The sequence below is a fragment of the Egretta garzetta genome, unplaced genomic scaffold, assembly GCF_000687185.1.
Source record: "Egretta garzetta isolate BGI_Z169 unplaced genomic scaffold, ASM68718v1 scaffold445, whole genome shotgun sequence".
NCBI lineage: Eukaryota > Metazoa > Chordata > Aves > Pelecaniformes > Ardeidae > Egretta > Egretta garzetta.
The window spans coordinates 898,940-923,571 of record NW_009259855.1 but is presented as its reverse complement, the minus strand read 5'-3'; the positions used below and the strand labels follow the sequence as shown (position 1 = coordinate 923,571).

At 44.6% G+C, this 24,632-nt stretch overlaps 1 protein-coding gene across 1 annotated transcript; it reads left to right on the top strand.

The window, feature by feature from the left end:
• On the top strand, window positions 1–23,869 carry GRPR (gastrin releasing peptide receptor). Its single transcript, XM_009639958.1, has 3 exons — window positions 1–419; window positions 19,552–19,903; window positions 23,477–23,869. Exons 1-3 carry the CDS (start codon window positions 1–3, stop codon window positions 23,867–23,869), a joined length of 1,164 nt encoding a protein of 387 aa, XP_009638253.1.
• The last annotated feature ends 763 nt before the right edge of the window (window positions 23,870–24,632 follow it).

Below are 24,632 nucleotides of genomic sequence, written 5' to 3'. Positions count from 1 at the left end.
ATGGCATCTGGAGAGTGCCTTCTGCTAGACCTAGAAACAGAAAACTTCATTCTCTACAACGTCTCTGTCAACCAGAGTGCAAACCTCTCCCTCCTCGGCGACGACTGGTTCTACCCAGCGTTCCTCTACGCCATCCCCACCATCTACGGGATCATCATTTTGATAGGCCTTATTGGCAATATCACTTTGATTAAGATATTCTGCACTGTGAAATCCATGAGAAATATCCCTAATTTGTTCATCTCCAGTTTGGCTCTGGGGGACCTGCTGCTTTTAGTGACTTGCGTGCCCGTGGATGCCAGCAGGTACCTTGCTGATGAGTGGCTGTTCGGCAGAACTGGATGCAAACTCATCCCCTTCATACAGCTCACGTCTGTAGGGGTGTCAGTGTTTACTCTCACTGCTCTCTCAGCTGACAGGTAAGCCGGCTGCTGTAAGCCTTGAAAAGAAGTCCGCCTAATTACAACTCCGTAAAATGCATGATTATGAACGCATATTTTCAGGTAACAAGTATGTTTCTAACCTAATGGGGGAAAAAGAACCACTGCAGTTAATTTCCGGTGGTTATGAGCACACAACTTGAGGAGGAATGCAGGCTGGATACACAGGATACTTTTTCTAGGCTAAACTAAATGGATGTGTAGTTTAGCTAATAGTCTAGCTTAATTAAAAGAAAAACAAGAGCAGATCAAGCTAAAGACCAGAGAGAGAAAAAACCCATTAATGAATCCCTGTTAAAAGATAGCATGTTCATGGTTTCCAAAAAGAGAATTGATCTGTATTTCATGAAGTGTGAAGGCACTGGAGCAGCAATTTAAAGTGCAGTTAGAATCAATTCTTTCTAGTGGCTTTCTTCCTTCAGGCTAATTATATGTGCGGCAATATTTCATGAAATATGTTCCAAATATTCAAATGAGAATGGCTGAAGCCAGACATCTAGTTCACTACAGCCAGTGTATTTCCCTCGATTAAACCGTTTGCCCCTTACCCAACCAAAGTTTGGAAAATTTATCTTCCAATAAAGTTTGGTAAAATAACATGTAATAGCTATGCTACTTTAGAATATGTGAAAACAAGTTTGACTTTAACAAATTATATGCTTCTAATTAGCCAGCTCTATTTTAGATTTCTGTGCGGCTTTGGAAAACTGCATCAGAGCATTCAGATTTGAATTCAAAAGACATTTTATTTTTAATATTATTTGGAAGGATGAAGCCTACCTTTCTGGAAACTTTTTTCAGACTGTTGGCTTTTATAGAAACTCCTATGTATGTCAGAGAAGCCAGGATATTTTGGTTCTAATTTGGATGCTTCGGAAAGAGGTTAAGGAATATATTGTCACCATGCTAAAGTTACAAAATCTCACAGAAGTACTAAGATTTCCAACGAGAAAAATTATTTCAGTTTTGTTTTGCTCAAAAAAGACCTGGGGATTGTATTTCTTGGTCACAAAGAAGTGAAACTAGGCTTGCTTCAGGTAGTCCCTTGCATGCAACTCTGTGTCTCTCCTCTTAACTTCCTACTTTAAAACATCAGATTAGTTTTGTTCCACTTTCAAGGTGGTTCATACACCTATTTCAGTATACAGTATGTGGTCTCAATGAGAGCAGATGACTCTAGTTTTTCAGGACAGAATGCTCAATATGTTTATTAACTCCTCCATGTTGGCATATGTATAAAAATAGCACTGCCTGCCCCAATAGCAGATGACAAACAGACCTATGTGGAAGACAAAATTCTTCAAGCAATTTGCTCTAAAAGAGCTGGGAAAATAGGAAAAGTGCACAAATCGTCTAGTAAAGGACCACCTACACTTTCACTCCTGAATTTCATGTGGTGACTGGACCCCCCTGTGCCTGCTCTGAAGAAAATGTTAGGAAAATAATAAGTATGTCTCCAGGAAGCTCATCTTTCCAAAGCTGTAATGTAAGCTGTTGTAATGAGTGTCAGGAAAAGAAAAGTGCATCATAAAGAAGATTATCTCAGAGATTTGTTGCTATCTGATCACGTGCCACATAAAGTAAACATTGCAAATGCTTTTACTGAGCAGCACGTCAATAGTGTTTTTTGCCCGGTGAGTGAACAGAACAGAAAACAGCAGCTGTGGCAAGCTTGGGGTTTGGTGACTTTAAATTCTCAACCTCAGCTTTGTCGGGATCTGGTTAACCACCGAGCCGCACTGGTAATCAAATGTTACCACACTTCTCAAGGCAAGGCTGCTCGGCTATAAAGGAGACAGGCATGCCTGTGGGAGAAGACTCTATGTTCCCATTTCTAAGGGTTCCTTTTACCCTCTGTTAATGCACCTGTTGTCCACTGCAGAAGGGGATAATAACAAAACTTTTACCTTTATTAGATCTATGAAGCTTAAAAGATGTGCATTGAACCACAAATGGGCCTTATCTGTTATGTTTACTGAAATTTCTGTTTTGGTATATTAACAACAGTGCTGGGATAATTTTATTACAAAATAATATGGTCTGTATTTTGTCAGCTCACAGCCTGTTAGTCTATCTTTATTTTCTTAAAGCTGTCAACCTGAACTCTAGGAGCTCTTCTTAATCCTGTCAGGATCATTAGGAAATTCAACTTAAAACATGCAGGGAAAACTTCCATGATGAGAGTGGACTGTGACCAGCATGGTGACACCTGCCTGGGTCTGTGAAGGGACTGGCAGCCCAACACCCTGCTGTGGCCCCTCGGGCAGGGGGATGCTGAGCCTGGCACCTGGGATGGTTTCACAGACAATCATTTCTGAGGTCAGACGTGGCGTTGCATGAAGGGTGCACGGCAGCTCAGCCCTGCAGGGAAACACCTGCAGAAAACAGGGCACGGTGGTGAGAGCAGGGTAACACGAGGACTCAGGAGTCCAGCAGGTAATGATGCTCAGGCACAGCGCCTCTCACTTGGCTTTTGCTGTCTGAGGTGAGGAGCTACTCCAGGATAGCCAGCAAGATGCCCCTTAGTCCATGGAGAGAGATGCATCCAGAGGAGACAGGATAAATCACCCTGTCAGGGATACCTCCCTCCCTCCTTGGGTGTAGAGGAAGCCTTGCGATTTAGGACAGATTAGATGCCCATATTTGCTCATGTTCAGTGATGTGAACCCTACCTGAGATGCTCATGAGGCATGTGAATGTCCCTGTTCTCATGATTCAAAGCCATGGACCATGGGAGAGAAAAAACCTCTTAAACCATCTGTTGTGAAGAGCATCACATGGCACTGTCTCCAAGGAAAGGGACGCTTGTCAGTGCACAAGAGACCTTTTGTCTATAATTTCTTTTCTGCAAAAAATAATAAACCCCTCACCATTCCAGTGTCCTTTCATTCACAAAAGCAAGTGGGAACAGCTGCTGGTGTTACTGAAGGTATTGTGGTGATGCCTAGAGAGACCTGGCATCTCTGGGATCAGAAGTCTGCTGTGTAAAGAAAAGCATTGGAGTGTGATACAACAGGGTAGTTTCCAAAGACGTGGCCATCAAAACATGAGATAAAAGGCAGTGGGTAGATGTGATAGGCAGATACAGTACGTGAGAGAGTGGTGGAACACATATGCTGCATGCTACAATAATGGTACAAATCATCTTGTAGAATCATAGAATATCTCAAGTTGGAAGGGGCTGATAGGGATCTTTGAGTCCAACTCCCTGCTCCTCACAGGACTACCTAAAACTAAGCCATATGGCTCAGAGCATCGTCCAGGTGCTCCTTGCACTCTGACAGGCTTGGTGCTGTGACCACTTCCTTGGGGAGCCTGTTCCAATGACCAACCACCCTCTCAGTGAAGAACCTCTTCCTAATATCCAGTCTGACCTTCCCTTGACACAGCTTCATTCCATTTCCTTGTGTCCTGTCACTGGTCACCAGAGAGGAGATCAGCACCTTCCCCTCTGCTGCCCCCTTGAGAAAGGTGAAGACTGCGATGGGGTCACCCCTCAGCCTTCTCTTCTCCAAGCTGAACAAACCAAGTGACCTCAGCTGCTCCTTGGTTGCTTTGGATCAACTTTTGAAGACGAGGGGCCTGTTTTTAACAGATTTTTGCACAGCCCACATCATGGGCGCAAGGGTGTACCTTCCTGAAGTACACTCATTCTTTCCATTTCCACTTTCCCATGTGTTAGGCAAGGTTAATAATACCGGATCTACCATCTCCTGGTGACTGCAGATGCTCAGCTAAGTGCCTACAGTCACCTACAGCTTCTCAGTGGTTTGACCCACCAAGACCTAGTGGTTGTCCAGAGGATTGACTGCACACTTGCAAACTTTTCTCAAGGAGAAACAGGGGGACAAACTGCTGATCTCAGCTTTTCCTGCAGTGGGAATCTCCCAGCCTGCAAGGTGCTTGGCGTGCGCAGGGATGCAGACGAGCATGCCTGCACAGGTTTGGTTAGGTAGGACATAGCCAAAGGATCCCCAAGTGCTTAGGTTGGCTCTAGTACAATCATGAGATCCCATCAGGCTAAAGCTAAATTATTTGAGACAGTGTGTGAGAAAGGGCAAAAAAAGAGTTAACGATATTAGAAATGGATTTTCCATAGGACTACTCTGTTTGCAGGAGTAGTTGCGTTTGCAGGAGCCGCGGGAGCTGCCTGTGAGACCTGTTGTCCTGCAAGCTCGGCAATTTTGCAGAGCAGCCAGGAGAGGGTTAAGGCCTGTGGTGTGCTTACAGCCTCCCTCCATGAGCGATAAGGTGCCGGTGCTGAGTATACAAGAGCAAGGAAACAAGCAGTCGATGGGTGTGTATGCATGTTTGTGTGCTTTAGAAGGACTGTAAATGAGGCTGGCGGGGGAAGGACATCTGTCTGCCCTGCTGCTCTGCTCTGCAGAGGCAGCAGATTTCTTCAGCTCATCCCAGCAAAGAGGGAGCTTGGGTTTGTCTGCCCTCCTCCTCCTCGGTGCGAGGGGAAGGGGTATAGAGGCGCCTGTGAGAGCAGTCGCACATGGGCCTCTGGCCCAGGCAGAAAAACCAAGGCAAGTGACAGCAAATTAAGGAAAATCTTTGCACAGTAAGAGGAATATCCGCCCATTTAATTGGCCTTGTCATGGGAGATATTTTTATTTCATTGACTGTTTCTCCCGTGACTGACAGGGTTTATACATTTGCATTTGAATTACCCAAGCTGTCAAGCACTGATCATATTTCCCCACCATTTTGCTGACATTGTAAAAAATCAAAATGCCCTGGTGCTCATGCAGTGAAACCTTCCTGAGGTAATGGTGTTTTCACAAGCACACAGCAGAGCAAGGGTAAAGCGTAATTAGAGTTTACAAGCAGGATCTTTACTTCAAGCACTTTGGATTACCTGGATTTTAGCACTGGAAAACTGCAGCAATGCCTGCCAGCCGGAGCTGCCTGCTGGCCTGTGGTGGAAGAGAGTGATGGTGTGGTGAGACACATGGGGTGACGTTATGTGTGAGGTTAGCTGGCTTACCTTGGTAAGACCAGCTGCAGATGGCAGGGATTGCAGTCGTGTGGGAGACCTGAAGTGAGGATGTTAGCTTTGGAAATGTTGACCTCGGTGCTTGGATGCAGGGATGGATGCAGGGATGCTGCAGTGCTTCTAGCTGCCCTGGGTCCCTTAGAATGAGTTACAAACACAACTTTAGATGTTCCTCTGAAATCATATAACAGTTTGTTTATCTAAGAAATAAAAAAATTCAAACAACCTTTTCTGCCCCCCCCAAAACAGTGGTGGAAGGAAAGAAACAAATCCAGAATTTCTAGAAAGATTCCTTTAAATATGCAAAAATCTTTGTTTAGTGGACTCAGCTCTTCTGTGATTTGGAGGTCTCCAGTGCCTACTATTAATACTGCATACAATACCAGAGGAGGAGTAATATCTACATGTCAGTTCATTTGCTTTGTTTTATAGTCATTGGATTATGTCTCCATAAGAGGATTAAGGGAAGTGTGCCACTCTAAAATAAAGCTATGGAAAGCCAGATCGGATTCCCATTGAGTTGATTTATGGCATGACACTTTTTTTTTAATGCCATCAGTTGTAAAGTGACAGGTCCATAGTGGCTATAAATTTATTCTGGGCAGTCTAGTCACAGCATTCATGAAATCTCTTCTGGTCAGTAAGGTACTATTTTGGGGCAATTTACTTGTGCTGTAATTTACTGTGCAGCCTCAGGAACATTTTGAGAGGGTGGAGGAGAAAAACGCTCTCTGTACTACCAAGACAGCCTCTAATCTGGTCGATGAGAGTTGGCAACATGATACCCCCACATGTACATTTCGGATCCACTGCTGTGAAGTCAGCTCAAACACTGGTCCTTCCAAGCCAGGAAAGAAAACCTGAGAGGCTTCAGACCCCAGCCCAAAGCCTTAGAACCATAGAATAGAATCACAGAATCATAGACTCATTTAGGTTGGAAAAGACCTTTAGGATCATCAAGTCCAATCATTAACCTAGCACTGACAAGTCCACCACTAAACCATGTCCCTAAGCATCACATCTACCCATCTTTTAAATACCTACAGGGATGGGGACTCAACCACTTCCCTGGGCAGCCCGTTCCAATGCTTAACAACCCTTTCGGTGAAGAAATTTTTCCTAATATCCAATCTAAACCTGCCCTCAAGTGACTTGAGACCATTTCCTCTTGTCCTATCACCCATTACCTGGGAGAAGAGACCAACCCCCACCTTGCTACAGCCTCCTGTCAGGCAGCTGTAGAGGGCGATAAGGTCTCCCCTCAACCTCCTCTTCTCCAGGCTGAACAACCCCAGTTCCCTCAGCCGCTCCTCATCAGACTTGTGCTCCAGACCCCTCACCAGCTTTCTTGCCCTTCTCTGGACATGTTCCAGCAACACAACATCTTTCCTGTAGTGAGGCCTCCCTTCCCTCCCACAGAAGCACTGGGCAGCCCCTCCTCGACCCCTGCCTCTGGCACGGTGCCCCTGCCACTGCTCTTCCTGTGCTGATGGCACAGGGTACGTGCGGCAAGAAACACCAATCTCTTTCAGCTGATCTTCGATCAGGTCTTAGATCCTGTGTTGCTGGCCACTGTGTCAGTATAATATAAACCTCACAACATCCTTGGTTTTAGCTCTCATTTCCTCAGCCCCTGCATCCATCTGCACCAAGAGAAACAGATCAAACAGCACAAACTTTCTGAATACCTTGATTAGCTGGGAGCAGATGGCCAAAACACAATAGATGCACGTCTATAGCCAGGAACATTAGAGCTCCCATTTATATCAGTGGGACCGGTGTGCAAATCCAAGGTTAGAGTCAGTGCTAATGTGCTGGAAACTGTCAATATTTAAGCAATCAAAAGGAAGAAAAGTTGGATTACCTATTGTTTACATTTCAGTAAAACCTAAAAACCTCAATCAGTTGTCATGGTCTCATGGTACGAGGTGCTGTACACACCGTTAATAAGGAGAGCAACTGACCGCAGAGAATTTGCTGGCTGTGTGTCGGACTGAACGTGGTGGGCTGGGACATCCACATCACTGCAGTGGACCCATCGACTCAGGTGTTAGTACATTCAGATCTGGACAACAGCCTGGCCGAAAAGGGATTTGAGCTAAAAAAGGAGAAGCAGGCACAGCCTGTCCTGTACGTGCGGTGAAATGTCCAGTAGGTGCTTTGCTCACAGACAGCCCATGCAATAACCTGTTTTCCTTTTATTTTTGAAAAGAGGCTCCAGCGCTAGCCCTGCTGAGTCCCCTCGCCTTGTCTGTCCCCAGTTCTGCACCCACATGCCCACCTCACCCCATACCACGTAAGATAGCAGGGGCCATGGGATCCTGTCCGAGCTCCTGCCCATAGCAGGCTCTTCAGTTTGCACCCACCCCTCCTGCTGCATATGACCTAAGGTGGAGCAGGGGATTTCAGTGCCCAGAAGACCAGCCTGTGTCTTGGGGCAGAAACCAAGGATGATGCCTGGGCCCCTTGCAGTGGTGAGGCACCAGAAGGCAGCAAGCCAAGTGCTATGGTGTAGAGAAAGGCAGGAAGCTGGAGTCCCTTTTAGGAAACTCCCCTCCTGATGCCAAGCTGGTGAACAGTTTAACCAGAGTGCAGACGGCTGTGGAACATCAAAGGGGGAAGTGTTGCCAGAGTTCTGCCCATCCTGTCCTTGCCTGCCCTCTGGCTACGGCCAGTCTCTGCAGCTCTGTGGGAAGGTGGAACAGAAAACAGCACCCTGAGAGGAAAAACTGTTTCTTCACACCTGCAGACAGCCCTGAAGCATGAGATTTAGTCATGGATGGTCTAATGACCTGGGAGAGCCAGAGATGCAGATATTAGGCTAGCACCAACTGCACTAGCCACCCAGTTCAGCAGCTCTTCTTGTCCCCCCACACCTGCACGGAGGCTGCTGAATATCTCACAGCATTTGGATTAAACCAGAAGTTTCCAGTGACACCTGGCAGCTTTCTGAGTCTTCAGACTAAAGGTGCACATATCACCCTGTCCCCCTTGTGTCTCTGGCATTCCGTTACCCTCACTGCTTAGAAATTATGCCATATTTCACATTGAAATTCATCCGACCTCTAAGCACTGCATAATAAATCTAACTGTGTATAATAATCTAACTAATTGTGGCCTTTCAATACTTGAAGGGGCTTATAATGAAGACGGAGAGAGATTTTTTACCAAGGCCTGTAGTGACAGGACAGGGGGCAACAGTTTTACATTGAAAGAGGGATGGTTTATGTTGGACATAAGGAAGATATTTTTTACAATGAGGGTGGTGAGACACTGGAACAGGTTGCCCAGAGGTGTTATGGATTCCCCATCATTGGAATCTTCAGGGTCAGGTTGCACAGGGCTCTGAGAAACCTGACCTAGTGAAAGATGTCCCTGCCTATGGCAGGGGGTTTGGACTAGATGGTCTTTAAAGGTCCCCTCCAACCCAAACCGTTCTGCGATTCTATGATAACAGCAGTCAAGGACAGCAGTAGACTGTTCAGCCCCAACATGCAGCTGGAAGTTCATATAGAGGTCATGGTCTCTTATAACACTACATACTGATTACACTAAAGCCATGACACAGTGAGAATGGCACAGGAGATCTCATTTTGTTAAGTGCAGAACAGACACTCTAAGATCTTATCTTGGTCTCCTCTTTCCTTGAAAGATCCCCAATTTTTTGGCATAATCTCCTCGCTTGGGTCCTAGATATAATATTTTACACCTGGCTGAGTTAAAATGGCTTCTTCTAGACTATGGCCATTTATCCCAATGACTCTACAATATTTTTACAGCCTGATCAGCCACTGTGTCACCTGCAAACGTTCCCAGCAAAGGTTTTATAGCCTGCCAAGGCAGCTGGTGTATGCAATAAATAGCACTGCAGCTAGAGCAGGTTCCCAGGACCCAGGCTAGAAATGGCTCCACACACTGCTACGTTTTTCAGCAGTGAGTTTGAGGAACTGCTGGGGAAGCCATGGGGCTTAGGGTCCCCATCTAGCACGACTCCATCTCCCAGGCCAGGACTGCTAATTTTAACCCTTGTCCCATGGGAGAGGGGTTGGGATTGCATGGCTGTGGATAGGGGAGGGAGGACCACACATGCCCTGGCACATGCATGCGCCTATCTACATGCACGGTCACCCATGCACATGTGTTCATGCAGGCTGCACCTCCCGTGTACGCCAGCATGGCCCACACCCTTTTTACATCACCTACAGTGTTGCGACAAAATAAAAAAAAATACTAAAACTGCCATTGACCAAAACAGACATCATCTGTTAGGAGGATTAACCTCTCCAGTATTTTATCTACAACTGGCCTTGGGCAGCCCAAATACTTGCAGTTTTTTCGGTCACACCTTCCAGCTTTCTGAACTTCACAACTTTGGAACCACTTCTGGGGAATTTCTCCACATTTTCAAGATTTGTAAAAAACTTAACACCGGTTGTTCCCCAGCTAGTTCCTTTAATATTCCTAGGTGTGAATTACTCAGGCCTGCTGGTGTGAAAGTGTTTTGTGTTAGCAGGTGTTGGCTCACATCTTCTTTAATACAGTTGATGGGATTTCTGCTACATCTATAGCACTGCACACATGGTGTAGATCCCTCCTCCACGTTTGCTCTTAAGGACAAGTATCTAGTCATTGCATTTCACCTTGGCTCATCATCATTCTTATCTTTATGTGTATGCCTGACTTACTGATTTTTTTGTTCCTGTTGTATTTAAAAACGCACATTTCTCTGTTACACAGCGACCTTTGATACTTTGTTGGCTCCTCCAGCTTCCCTTATCAGTCACCAGCATTTTTAAACTCTGATATTTGCTGTCATTCACTTGCTTTTTTTCCCACCTGTTGTGTATTGGTTTTATTAATTAATTCTTTGAGCTTTTAGCATGACTCCTCATTTTCTCTTATTCAAGGGACCTTTTTGCCCTGCAGTTTTTTCAGGGCAAGGTAGGGGATACAAAGGAGGAGGCTGGGGGTCAGATACTAATGTATCGTTAGCATGCCCCATTTACATTTATGTTCCCAGTCAGTCGACCTGGCAGCTGCTTTTATCTTTAGGAAACCTGCTTGTCTGAAGTTCCATTTACAAATATGTAATTATATGTGAATTACATATACATATATGTAAATATGTCTCTATATATTTGTTCTCTTTCCACCAAATTAAGATAAGCACACCACGGCTGCTATAGCTTAAGGAACTGCTAATTTTTAGGTCAATGATGAACTCTTCTTTCTCTGTCGGAACAAGGTACAATATTGATTTATTGCACATCACAGGCAGGACTTTTTGTGTTGAGAAACTGCCATTTTTAGAAACTTCAATGAATTTCTATAACTGGCTCTGTGAGATATCCAGCAATTATGCCACATGTTTAGGTTATCCAGTGATGCTGGTTTTAGGCACCAAAGGTGGTGTTTTCAGGAGAAATTAAGCTGATTCTGTAGTGAGATGAGGGGTCTGCATCTGAAGCCCCAGCTTTCGTGTCCCTGGTAAGAGTTCAGTCCTCAGGCATGCTGAGCCCCTGGTCCTGCACCATTGACATCCCTGGTGACTTGGGCTGAGAGAGCAAAGCCTTGAATGGAAGGCATGACCAGGGCTTGCTCCTTCCCACACCCTGCAGCTTGGGTGCCAGCACCTTCCCTCCCAGCTCAGCTCCGGACACACACCACATTGCAACCCCAGCACCAACAAGCTGCTCCCCCAGGACTTGATGGGGCACCATGCAGCGTGAGCACGGGCACATCCCTCTGCCTGTACTGGGCACTGAGCACCTGGAAAGGTGCACAGTGATTAGCTGGTGCTGAGGCACTGGGGGATTGACTGCATGGGGGAACTCACTGGTTTTGAAGTCAAAGGATGTTTTTAAATGAATGGGTCCCCATCCTCCTTCGTACAGGCGGTCTTACATCCAATTGCAAGGACTGTGACAAACTGTGAGGATGGCCTCACTGAAATCTTTGGTTTGGGATTGGGGTTTCATTCAGGGACTTGGCTCAAGATCACCTACAGGGAATAAATACCCTGGGTGTAAAGGGGGTCTTTCTAGTAAGGAAAGCATCATCCATGGTGCTCCCACTATTTCCTGCAGTAATCTTTACATCCATTGTTTTCCATATGGATAATTAATTTCTGAAATATTTTATGCTCTAGATGGTTATGGTTAGGAATAGCACAGTAACTATCAAATGGTTATTATTTAAGCTCTCCTTTTTCCAATGTGTAGTGCAGTTCGACAGTCTCTAAAACACTCTGTCTCAATTTTGACCTTAGTCATTCCTGGACTGAAATCCCCATTCATCCAGCTTCCATCATGATGTAGGAGTAGGCAGGCATACAGATTGAAATTTGAACACATGCTTCAAAACACAGAATCATAGAATCACTTGGTTGGAAAAGACCCTTAAGATCATCAAGTCCAACCATACCTGTCTGCCACTAAACCATGTCTCTAAACACCTCATCTACCTGTCTTTTAAATACCTCCAGGAATGTGGACTCCCCCACTTCCCTGGGCAGCCCATTCCAATGCTTGACAACCCTTTCATTGAAAAAAATTTTCCTAATGTCCAATCTAAACCTGCCCTGGCACAACTTGAGGCCATTTCCTCTTGTCCTATTGCTTGTTACGTGGGAGAAGAGACCAACACCCACCTCACTACACCCTCCTTTCAGGCAGTTGTAGAGGGCAAGAAGGTCTCCTCTCAGCCTTCTCTTCTCCAGGCTAAACAACTGCAGTTCCCTTAGCTGCTCCTCATAAGACTTGTGCTCCAGACCCCTCACCAGCTTCATTGCCCTTCTCTGGACACGCTCCAGTGCCTCAATGTCCTTCATGTAGTGAGGGGCCCAAAAATGGTGTGGCCCCTTCTTCCAAAGTTCACAGACTTTCCTCTTTTTTCTGAGATCCAGCCAAAGCTCTCTGTTCAGACAGGCTGGTTTTCTTCCCCTACAGCTCATCTTTTGGCACATGGAGATGGCCTGCTCTTGCACCTCCAGGATTTCCTTCTTGAAGAGCGACCAACCTTCTTGGGCTCCTTTGCCCTTTAGGACCGCCTCCAAAGGGACTCTGTCAACCAACCTTCTGAACAGTCCAAAGTCTGCTCTCTGGAAGTCCAAGGTGGCAGTTCTGCGGACCCCCCTCCTTACTTCTCCAAGAACTGAGAATTCTACCATTTCATGGTCACTGCACCCCAGGTGTCCTCCAACCATCACATTACCCACAAGGCCTTCTCAGTTCGCAAAAAAACCCAGGTCCAGCAGGGCACCTTCCCTAATTGGTTCAGTCACCAGTTGTGTCAGGAAGTTGTCTTCCACATACTCCAGGAACCTCCTTAACTGTTTCCCTTCTGCTGTATTGTACTTCCAGCAGACATCTGGTAAGTTGAAGTTCCCCACAAGGGCTAGTGATCATGAGACTTCTATGAGAACTATGACACTATGACATGAGAACTATGCCACTTTCATCAGTGCCTCCTTTTCCTTTTCATTTAGATGTTAATTAATACAAAGAGAGAGAAAGTAGGCAGTAGCTGCCTAGGTACGTAAGACTAGCCCATCAGAGATGTCTTTGTGCCCATATGCAATTTACTAAAGATTTTAATAGCAGATGTTCACCCAAGAATCATGAATAATAATGATAATCTTAACTAAGTATGTGGAAAGCAAATAGATCCAGAATAGACTGTCAGAGTGTGTTGATGGGTTAGACAATGTAGCATTTTTTTGGATTTATTGAATTATTTGTCTTCAGAGCTATAAATATTCATAACATTCATGACGGAAACAAAGAAAGTTTGGGGCATTGCATTTCTCATAAATTTCTTCTCAGTAAGACTTTTTCTTTACTTTCCAAATGGAGCTTCCCACTCAACAAGCCTACATATGTTTCATTTATGCAGTCTTTGCATAGCATCAACTTTTTCTCTGTTGCTTGAGGATTGTTGCACGGTAATTGAGCAAGTCCTTCATATTACATGGGCAAAACAATAATGTGATACTAGTAGAACACAATTACAAAATTTTAATGAGAAGATTGTCATTCAGTCTCTTGATGGGCCAAGACCCATGAATCAATGCGCACACATTAAGCATATAAATGGGAACAGATGACTGGGGATCAGAGGAACTGTGAATTGCACATCTTTTCTCCCTCTTTTGGTTACAGGTGAGAACAGAAGACATATGGGGACATGTTGACTGAGAGGCAGTTCTTTCATCATTAAAATAGGAAGTGGTTGCAATTTCAGGAGCTCATTTTCTAGAGCTGGGAAGAACTCCACGTTTTCAGTTCACAGTAATTTACATGACTGTTTTTGTAAGACATCGGTCCATTCCAACTAATCCCTGCTTTTTTATTTAAGTTTCAGGTTCACATTAGCTCAACATCTCAAAATAGATCTCCATTTAAACAGATTCAAAAGTCTGTAAGTGGATTTCTCACTTCAGAGAAAAAACAGCAGCAATATGGCAAATCTTGCCGTCACCCTGATGCAGTCTAAACAGTGGGACTGGTAATGAAGCAAGGGTGGGCAAGCCTTCTGAAATTTTGTTTGAACAGGTTTTAATGCACTTGCGTTTTTAAACCATTATATAAATTCAGGAGTGGGGCCCAGGATCTTTTCATGTAACCAGTGTAATACATAATAATGGATGATACTATTTAGAGGAAACTTTCCTTGACTCTGACATACACCTTCAAATTCATTTTGGAGTGGCAGTGTCCCATTTCCCTGTAGGAAGGACAGGGAGGATTTTTTTTCCTCTTTGTATATTTCTTGCAAGCGTGACGTTCAGCTGCAAGAAGATAAGAATGCTTGGAAGGACCGTGTTAAAAAAGGGCAGTACTCCGTGGCAGAGCCTACTTCAGCCATTTTCTCTTGCTACACTCCTACTGCTGAAAAAAGTAAGGGAGAAAGAGCTTTGAAAGCAACTTAGTGCCTCTCATTAAGTCAAATTCAATGGATAAGAGGGATGTAGTGGCCAGCACATAGCTGCTATACAATTCTTGCTGTCATACTCAGTCACCAGGAACATCTCTGACAGCCACCTACCTGTGTCACCAGCCGCCTTCGCTGCCGGGAGGGAGGGATGCTTCCTTCCCTTTGCTGCTGGCAGCAACTGCAGTTGTTACAGAGGACACAAATTATTTTGGCTGAAATTAAGATCTACTGACCCACTTGTAAAGACACTGCAGCTTAAGAAAGCCTGTCTCTTTTTTCGCACCCCATACCTACCAGATATACGGTGAGGGCTGTTGTATGGGCCATCTACATCAGCTTTGATTGCTGACATAAGGGAAGGGGAAAAGACTTTAATACCAAGCAATCATAAAGGAGGAAAGCGAGCTAAGGCTGCCTACAGCACCAGCTTCCCCACACAGCATAAATGTACCTCCCTAAAAAAAACAAAAACCAGTGGTACATATGGAACTAAATTTAAAATCCAAGGGAAACACCTGATTTTCCTCCCATGCTTTACTTGTTTTCATTTAATGTTTGTGGCTGTTGTAGCAGGCACAAGTAAGTGGATGAAGGTGACAGGAAAAAAGCTGCTTCTGTGTTTGTATGAGAAGTTGCAGCTTTGGGGCTAAGTGTATGGTGTTAACCAATGTTTGCATAGTCAAAGTTTTAGAGTACATTAAGTGGTGCTGTTGGCAGTTACACTATTATTAACACAAGGATAATGATACAGTTTTCCAGTTTCCCTGTCATTTTTACTTCAGTGGGAAAAGTATTTACCACAGAAAAACCTTGTGTGTGTCATATTTTAGCTGTTCACGGTTATTTCAGTAGTTTTGATTATGAGAAACAATTATTCAATGAGCAGGACAGAGATCCAAAGAGACATGTATAAGACATTTTCCAGGATTCAATGGAGAGGCACGCATTCTGTGGGCCTCTCCAAATGAATGTTGGGGAATAGGTTAAGAAGTGATCATGCATTATATGTTATTGAATTCTAGCATTCTGGGCTGAAGCAACCGTCTCAACAGGCTCCTCCGGGAGGCCTGGAGACCAATCTGGAGAAGAAGGATGGCACCAGAACCACCGTGGCTGGTGGAGAGGAGGATGGCCCTACAGGGTGAATCCTCATGCTGCCTCATGAACTGTTATTATATTACTTGCACTTAAGATAGCCCCATGCGTCATTTCTTTGTGTGGGCTTCTTTGAATGAGACCATGAGACAGAGAGATCATTGGCATCCATCCTGGTCACAAGGTCATTGGTAGCTGCTGTGCACGAGGCAGGTTGCTGCTTCACAAGCGCAGTGGGAACAAAGAAGTTCAAAGGCAGAGCAGTAGTAAAGGTCAGCATCTCTTTCATATTTCCTATTAGATCAGCAATACAGTCATTTTCATCTGGGCCGCTTGACAACTGGAGACAGACTGGAGTTGACACAAGTTCTTGACCATATCATTTTTTATCCAACTGAATCTTCAGAAGGCATATTTTTCCTTTTAAGTTTTGGCCTTTGTTGTAAGACATGAATCATACCTCTGGTTTTTAATCTTTTTCAAAAGTTTTTTTAAAAGTGGGTCTGGAAAGGAGTTCAGGTGAAAAAAATTGGTATCAAACAGTAATTAGAGACTGAATGTGAGACCAACCAGAGGTGATAAATCCAGGGCTGTGTCTGGATCTACTGCAGATGAGCTGAGCATGTGATGTGACATGTACTCTCTCAGAACCCGTGTTATTGCATGGGTTGAAAATAACGCTGTTGCAAGACCTTTGCATGAGGGCTCACTCGGCTGGCAACCTCGGTCCATGGCTCCACTGAAGTATATAAGCATATTCAACAAACATCCCTTTCAAAGTAGATTGGATTATTCAAATGCTGAATGTTAAATATGAGAAAGTTATGTGCCTCAGGCTAACTCATTGAAAAAGAAGTTGAAGATGACAAAGCTACAGAAAGCTTGAAATAATACTTGACCCAATAAGCTGGAAATACAGATGCTGAAAAACAGGACCAGCTGCTGCTCAAATCCAATCTACCTTGCTGAAGTTCTTCAGAAATGTCAAATAAATTATGAAATCCAGGGTTGACCTTACCAGGAAAGTGGTGTAGAAAGGAAAGGACTGAAGGAGTTTCCACGCCCCATACAGAAACCAGCCAGGAGGTGCAGCTTTTTCACTCCCTGAGCACTGACCACAGGTGCATCTACCAGTGGTCTCCCAGCCCAAGCCCCAGCCCGGGAGTCCAATGGGCCATGTGTGCCCCCCTGTACCCTTACACAGAGCAGCCCCTTCAGCTGCTGTCCAGGACCCAAGCTGGCGTGGGAGAGTAGAGCTGCTGAGATGTGAGCTGAGGAGAGACCCATCAACGCATCAGCAAGGTGACTGGAAATGGAGATTCCCACCAGAACGATACTGATGACATAAGCACTAATACTCAGAGGATAACAGCGATTACTGAAGATTTCTGATATAAGTTAGCCCACCATCAAAGAAGTCATGCAGATAGTCAGCAAAATAATTTGATTCAATTGCCAGGTTCTTAAGAAAACATCTACCTGTGTTCCCACATCTGAGAACTTATATTTTCAAAACCTATTTTCTAGCTTTGTTTTTTCTGTTTTATCTTTTTGCGCTTTCGGCCTCATGATTTGGGTCTACACTGAGCCCCTTGCAAGCAAACTGCCTCTCAGATCTTCTTTCATATCTGCTGTAGCAGGCTTTAAAAAATAAACTGAATGCCTCATAATCATTGCCAGCATTCCTAGCCATTTCTAGTTCTGTTCTTTCAAAATTATATTGTTTGGAATGTCAACTCTAATTAAAATGCACTAATAACTTAAAATGGATTCATTTTCTGATTCTCCCTACTCTATTAAAGTTAACAAAAATAAAACAGAATCTCTCTCTGTATTCTTTAATTCATTCATGTTACTGGAAATTAATACTGGAAAATATTCTCTCAGCTGGCTATATTGTGGAAGAAAATCCCTGAAATAATTATGCAAAAATGCCATGTTGATAAACATACAATAAGCACCTGCTGAAATACCTTTGAATTAACTAAATTTATTAATACCTTGATATGTAATTAATTTCCTTTTGCATTTATCTTCCCTAGGGTTTACTGAAGATGTTCAGTTAGCTAGTGTTTCTGTCAATAATCTATAACTGGTGAATCAGACTATAAATTGAGCTATTTCAGCGACGTTGTTTTAGCAATCTGTCTAGCTCTTCCCTTTTATTACTGCAATAGTGGCAACATCATTTTTAAGTGCTGTGATTGTCTTCACCTGAGATGAGGATCTTGCACTGGAAGACTGTGCTTTGTAGTGTGACACCACTTAATCCCCAGCTTCAGAGTGCAAGTTAAAGAGGTGCTAAGCAAGCCTGAAAAATACTCTCTCTGGCTGCTGCAGCTGTATAGCAGGAATAAAGGGGAGCTGGAGAGCTTGGAGAATAAGTGATTAAACAGAAGGCTTATGAGCAAGGTGTTTGCAGTCCATTAAAGGAAACATCATCTACACAAGACACCTGTGGGATTGTATGAAGAAAGATCTGCAAATGACGAGAGGTCCAGATACAGTCTTTATGAAAATAAATATAAATAAATGTAAATGTAAGTATGTATATACTTATATATACATGTATATACATCCCTATGTATAAAATCTATGCATATAAATATATGTGTATGTATATAAAATACACACACACAGATGTACACACATATACACACATGTACATAGAAGGAAAAGGCAGGTGTGCTGAACAGGGTATGGCTTATATCTGGAAGTTGAATCTGTGCTTATCCTGCAAATAAGGCAATGACCCAGTTAAAACAGTTCAGGACTGGGAAGAGTCCTCTCTGAAATGCTGAACTTTAGGATAACACAGGCTACAGTATGTAGGGAATCAATTGCATACCTGAAGCATCCCCGGTTTGGGCCACCAGGCGCATCGCCCCTGCTCCGTGCTCCGTGGTCTCAGGCAGGGCGTTATTCTGGCTACCTCTGCTCCCATCCCAGTGGAAATTTAGCTGGCTGAAAGAGCCGGGATCCTGGTAGGAGATTAGAAACGGACTCTGGAGCAGCCACATGGGAATTGGGGTTGCACCCTGCCATGCCAAAAGTGGGCTGGGACAGCTTAGGACCTAGGCACCCATCATTCCCCAGAGAGCTGACAGTGACCAAAGGACCAAATGGGCCGTGAGCAGTGTGAGGTAGATCCTGAAAAAAAACATCCAACAGATTGTAATTGTTATGATAATGACCCTAAATAATAACTTATGAAACCTTCCTAATTATCTTTTTATCTTCTACTGTTTTCCTTATATGCATATATGAATTGTGATTTACTTGGAGTGTATGCTCCTGCCAAAGCAGGGCTACAGCAGATATGAAGCTTTTCTGTTTTCTGGTCCTCTCATTACACACATCAGGTTCAAATAAGTTTGCTTCTTTCATTTTCTTGGATTCTAAAGTACAATTTTTTGAAAGGCTGAAATCATGAAAGACAGAACTGCAAATCAAAAAAAGTCTTCTACATATCTAGCATAGCAAGCAATAAGATTTTTTTCTTCAAGAAAGTCAGTTAGCAGCTCTGGCTACTTAGCCTGGGTGCATTGAGTTATGGACAACTCTTAATTGCCAGCTGCACCACCAAACAGCAATTAAAATGGGCAACATGCTCATTGTATCTTGAGAAAACATAAGATTTGGCTTGCGGGGGGCCAGTGTACTCACAGCTCAAGACGAAATGTGTGGCCAAATCTCAATCCAGTTTCCTTCAACACTGTTCTGTGAAGGGGTGTAAACTGCCATATGCTTTTGGAGAGACATCTATGATTGCACTTCCTATCTTAATGCTATTTGGACACATATATATTAATGCCAGGCAGCACTGTGCTTTGCTGGGTCTAATACAAATTAAATGAACTCAAAATCAATACACATGAAACTGAATGGACCCATGACAGGTGGCTCTGCTTTAAAATGGAAAATCTATTGAAAACATTGAAATTTAAGACAGCAGAAAAAAAATTCACAGTCTTGAGTAAAGGGGGGGGGGGGGATTTTTTCTAAATAGAAGGGACAAGCAAGAATATGATGCCTGAGTGTTGAGGCCAATAAATTAGTTCTTTCTTTTTTTTTTTTTAGGTATAAAGCTATAGTAAGACCAATGGAGATCCAAGCATCCCATGCACTGATGAAGATTTGTGTGAGAGCTGCTATAATCTGGATTGTATCCATGCTGCTTGCCATCCCTGAAGCAGTGTTTTCAGATCTGCACCCTTTCCATGACAAAGGGACTAATAAAACCTTCATCAGCTGTGCTCCTTATCCGCATTCTGATGGGCTGCATCCCAAAATTCACTCAATGGCATCCTTTCTGATCTTCTATGTCATTCCCCTATCTGTCATTTCAGTATATTATTATTTCATTGCTAAGAATTTGATCCGGAGTGCTTACAACATCCCCGTGGAAGGAAACGTGCATGTGAGGAAGCAGGTAGAGACTTGACTTTCTTCAAAAATCCACATTCCCCATGAATCTGGGAGTAAAGAGTCCGTATTCAGGGAAATATACACTGGGTCAGACTGCATCTGTTGTGCTAATTTTAATAGATTTTAATAGATTTGGTGGGCTAAAAGAACTAAACTGGTTGAAACAAGCCATGGCACAGCGCTAAACAGTTAAAGCATCTTCTCTGTGTTTCTAAGTTCAGAGGCTTTGGCAGGGTGGTTACCATGGCAAACACAGCAGGACACCCATGCCAAAGCCTGGGAAGATATTGACCAAGTTTGGACACTGAAGCTGAGGAGTGACACAGCAGAAAATCAAAACTCCTCAAAGTTGCTTTGTCAGAGAGAGGACCTTGGATACAGCCTTGCTCCGTGAAGCAGTGTCCCTCTTCACACAGAGGGAAATGCTGGATCTGTCATTTTGTCCTCAGGACTGAAAAGCAAACGGGAGACAGCAATGGGGGAGTGGGAGTGGAAGTGGGGGAAAGCCCCTTCTGCAAGGGCCCCCCAGAGCCAGGAGCACCGGTCGGTCAGGGCGGGAGGTGCACGGCTGCTCCGCAAGAGCAGCGATGCCTCCTGTGCTCCCCACAACTCCAGCTCCTGTCTGCTGGTGCTGTGCCATGTTGAGAAACCCATATGGTCTAGAGAGGGACTGGAGGGGTGAAGACCAGAGGAGGGCAGTGGTGGGCACAGGGTCCCCAGGAAGGAGGACAGGGCAGGACAGTGTGGGGTCCTTGCAGAGGCACTGGCGTTACGTGCCTTGTGGATGGTATAGTCTTTGCAGTGTGGAATCTCAGGAGAAAATGAGAGTCCTGCCTTGTTCCCTTAAACCCGTTGGTCATTATAGTTGTCCTTCTAAAAATGCCTCTTTTTCTAGGGTCTCTGGAGGGGAGTGGTGTTGGGCAGAATAACCTGTCCACCTGTTATTTGCCTTCTGATAAGCCAGACTGGTCAATCTTCTTCTGATCCAATGGCTGATAGCCTTAGGTTTCACTTTAAGACAGTCTTTGATTTGTATAAGCAGGCCATCTGCTCTGGGATGATGCAGAGCCTTTTAACCTTCTCTTTGTACCCTTGAAAACAGAGTTCCTTCTGTTACTGTCACTTGTGAGTGGGGTTTATTTATAAAACTCCCCAGACTGTCCCATGCAGAGCCCATGGTTGAGCTGGCTCAGCTGGGACCCATGTATTTCAAGTGAGTTTCATGTTCTGGTTGAAAATGTGGGGCTGAAAATGTGCAAGTCCTGAACCAAGTGAGGGAATTCAGCCAGGATTTGGCCAAGCTAACTCCAGCCTTTCAAGTGGAGACTGTTTCCTCTTGACTGCTCCTGTTGTAAGAAACTGGAAAGAAAAAGAGTCATCTCCAGGGGAAAATCAGAATCCTACATGAGCAACTGGGTACTTTGGGTCACTGCTTAAAATGTGAATGCATCTGAGCCTTAGGCTGTCCGAGAAAGAAAGCAACAGCAGGGTAACTTGTTTCTAAAAAACTTATTTACCTTGACATATTTACCTTATTTACCTTCCCTCTCTTCCTTTCAACTGAGGTGTGCTTCAGCCTAAGCTGAAGTGACACAAGCCTCTCTTCAGCTGAACAGATGTCCGTACAATTACACTGAGCTGTCCTCTGCACCTTGGGCTGACCTAGCGCAATCATCTCATGTAGCCTTCAGGTGCTACGGTGAAACAGCAGGGCTGGAAAGCTGTGTTTTCTGCCCATTAAATGATGTACCAACCCTGAAATCCTTATCCTTTCCCCTTTCTGAATGTGCGTAAATCTTTCTCCCATGCAGGCCATTTTTCTGCTGATTCAATGACTGTTTTGATTAGTGACAATAAAGTGAGTAGTAAAAGCAGCCCTTTCCCCCTTTGGTTTTGGGGAGAGAACTCTAAAGAAAGCAAAAGGCCAGGCTGCAGTCTAGCACTGTCAGTCCATCATTCCCATCCTGCAGTGCATTCAGGAGCTATAGGTCTCCATCTGAGATAACTCGTATCGATTTCTTTATTGCGTTGCTTCCTTTCTTTATAGTGCAGATGTGGCCTCAATAGCCCTATATCAAATTAAGGATACATTTAAAAAGAATATATGGTTTAGCCAAAGATAGCCCTTTCTCAAAGGATTTAATTTTCAGTCTGCTCTCTGGAGACATTATCATCTGGTACATGTCAATCCTTCCTAAGCTCAATGGCTGATTTTCAGTTGGTGCCGTAAAAGGGGCAAAAAATAAAGTCAAAATGGGCTTGTTGGTTCTCTCCTGCCTACTCCCTGCTCGCGGCTGTGCTGAGAAAAGATCAGTCTGTGTGGGCTGCTCAGTTTCCATTTACCTGTGCAGCTCGGAAGGGGAGTGAGGATGGGGAAGTGTCCTGGGAGCCGGGCCGGGCGCCCCAGCCACAGCAGGGCAGGAGCAAGGGCAGCAGGGCCAGGGGAAGTTTCAGGCCATTCGCGTCATACTCAGATACGGGGAGCGGGTGGCAACAAACTCCCTAGGAGTGCCCGGGAAGAGGTGCAGGGCTTACCAGAGAGGAGAATATTACAAAGCCCTGAAAAGTCGGCGGTGTTACACTTTGTGTGCCTGCAAACTTCTGGCTGCGCAACCTCTCTCAGGGAGCAGGGTATTTCAGCAGGTCTTTCTGGGCAACTCTGTCTGTCCTCTCCTTTTGGGCAACCTCTGTCACGGCTGTCTTCATTAGGAAGGCAGACATTTTCCAGTGGTGTTGCTGTCTTAGTGTGCAGCACTGGGGGACATAAGACAAGGTACGGTTTACCTCAGCTGCCCTTGGTTAAGCAATACCTTTGGGTTGTCTCCAAATCTGTACATGTCAGTAAAACAACAAAAAAACCCTGCCTGAAGGTTATACCGTGTGCTAGCTGACATTGTAAAGCACCTTTCTCTGACAAAGCTCAAATTATGCTGAGAGGTGGTCATTCCTCTACTCACCAGCTACTGCCTTCTCCTCATGGCCCTAGCTCTTTCAGATGAAGCATCCACCTCGCCGCTGCCTCCGTGTTTCTCTAAGGACAGAATTTCCTCTCTCAGATTCTCCAGATCCTTCGGCCTGTGACAGCTGCACTTGGTCTCTAGGGGCCGTGAGCTGTAGGCAGCACTTCTGTGTACATATACCACATGGCCCCAGGGCAGAAGGACCTGCCTCTGGGCACTGTGAAAAATCGCAAACCCCTACCCCATAATTAATAATTATAATAATAATAGTAATAAGTTAATATATATAAATTACATAAGATCCTGTATATTATGTGTAGATATCCAGTGCAGATGTCCACACTTCCGTTGCCTGAGCTGGGATTTTATGAAGGGACAAACCATTGGAGTTTTATCTCTAAAAAGGAAAAGAAAGACTACTTCCTTAAGTAATAGATTTTCAGAATTATTTGGTTTTAAGGGAAGGGGATTGAGGAGAGACTCTGTGTTCATCTGAGGTCCAGGTTGCCCTGCTCTGGCCTGTCGCTCTGGCCCCAAAGCTGCAGCACCAGGAAGAAGTTAGCTACTGGTCTGAGCTAGGAATAGCTGCTAACCTGCCCTTCTCTTTCTTCTTCCAGATTGAATCCCGTAAGCGCCTGGCCAGGACTGTACTAGTCTTTGTGTGCCTCTTTGCCTTCTGCTGGCTTCCCACTCACATCATCTATTTATACCGGTCCTACCACTACTCCGAGGTGGACACCTCAGTGCTGCATTTCATTGCCAGCATCTGCGCTCGGATCCTGGCATTCACTAACTCTTGCGTCAACCCGTTTGCTCTCTACTTGCTCAGCAAGAGCTTTCGGAAACAGTTCAACAACCAGCTGTTCTGCTGCAGAGCTCGCCTCCTCATCCGGTCCCAGAGCATGGCCAGGAGCACCACACGAATGACCTCCCTCAAGAGCACCAACCATTCTCTGGCCACCTTCAGCCTTATCAACGGCAACCACGTCTGCCATGAAGGCTATGTCTAAAGGGCACAGTCAGGGACTGCCGCACCACACACCTAGCATGGCTGCTTGGTTTTCCTCCGTGGCGATGGGGAGTAACGCACACATGCACGCACACACATGCACGTGTGTGTGTGAGGAAGTCTGATGTGCTCAGAGGAGCTTGAAGCATCCAACATTTCAACCTGGGCTGAGGCATGGATCTGAGCATCAGGTCATTGAGCACCAGGCCACAGGAGCTTCCTGGGAAGCGCTGCGTTGCTTCAAGACCTGCTGCTTTTACTGAGAGCAAAGTGAGCATCTTAAGATCAAATCTAGCTTGGCTCTGCAGGTTCTTCATTACTTCCTCCTTAATCCTGAGCTCGGGCAGACTTACTTACAGCAGTGACAAAGACCATACCAGGTGCACAGAATTTGTCGGAAATGTTGCATCCAGCAGTTCATGGTATAATATTTTTTGACACCAAAATAAATCCATTTAAATAAGGTAAATACTTTCACAAAGGAGTTCAGTGTAGGTCATTTACAGACTTTTCAAGTATTTATTAATGTTCTGAGTACAGTATTAATTCATGGTATAGAAGATACCAAGAGTTTACTGGGGCATGTCAGTAGCCCCATCTGAAATGAGCAGTATCTTGCACCACATCAATGTGAAAGCAGTAACGTGAATAAATGTGAGTTGGAATATGTTTACAGTTTTCAAATGTGTGAGCCTTGGCCATGTTGTGGAGGAGATGGCAGGGCATTTTCCAAACATTACTATTTTGCTCTTCCTGTCTTCAAG

What these genes read in the sequence shown, in the direction of transcription:
- GRPR (XM_009639958.1), top strand. Translation starts at nt 1, where the DNA reads ATGGCATCTGGAGAGTGCCTTCTGCTAGACCTAGAAACAGAAAACTTC. An exon ending in ACTGCTCTCTCAGCTGACAG is followed by an intron (nt 420 to 19,551) that starts GTAAGCCGGCTG and finishes TTTTTTTTTTAG; the next exon opens with GTATAAAGCTATAGTAAGAC. An exon ending in ACGTGCATGTGAGGAAGCAG is followed by an intron (nt 19,904 to 23,476) that starts GTAGAGACTTGA and finishes TTCTTCTTCCAG; the next exon opens with ATTGAATCCCGTAAGCGCCT.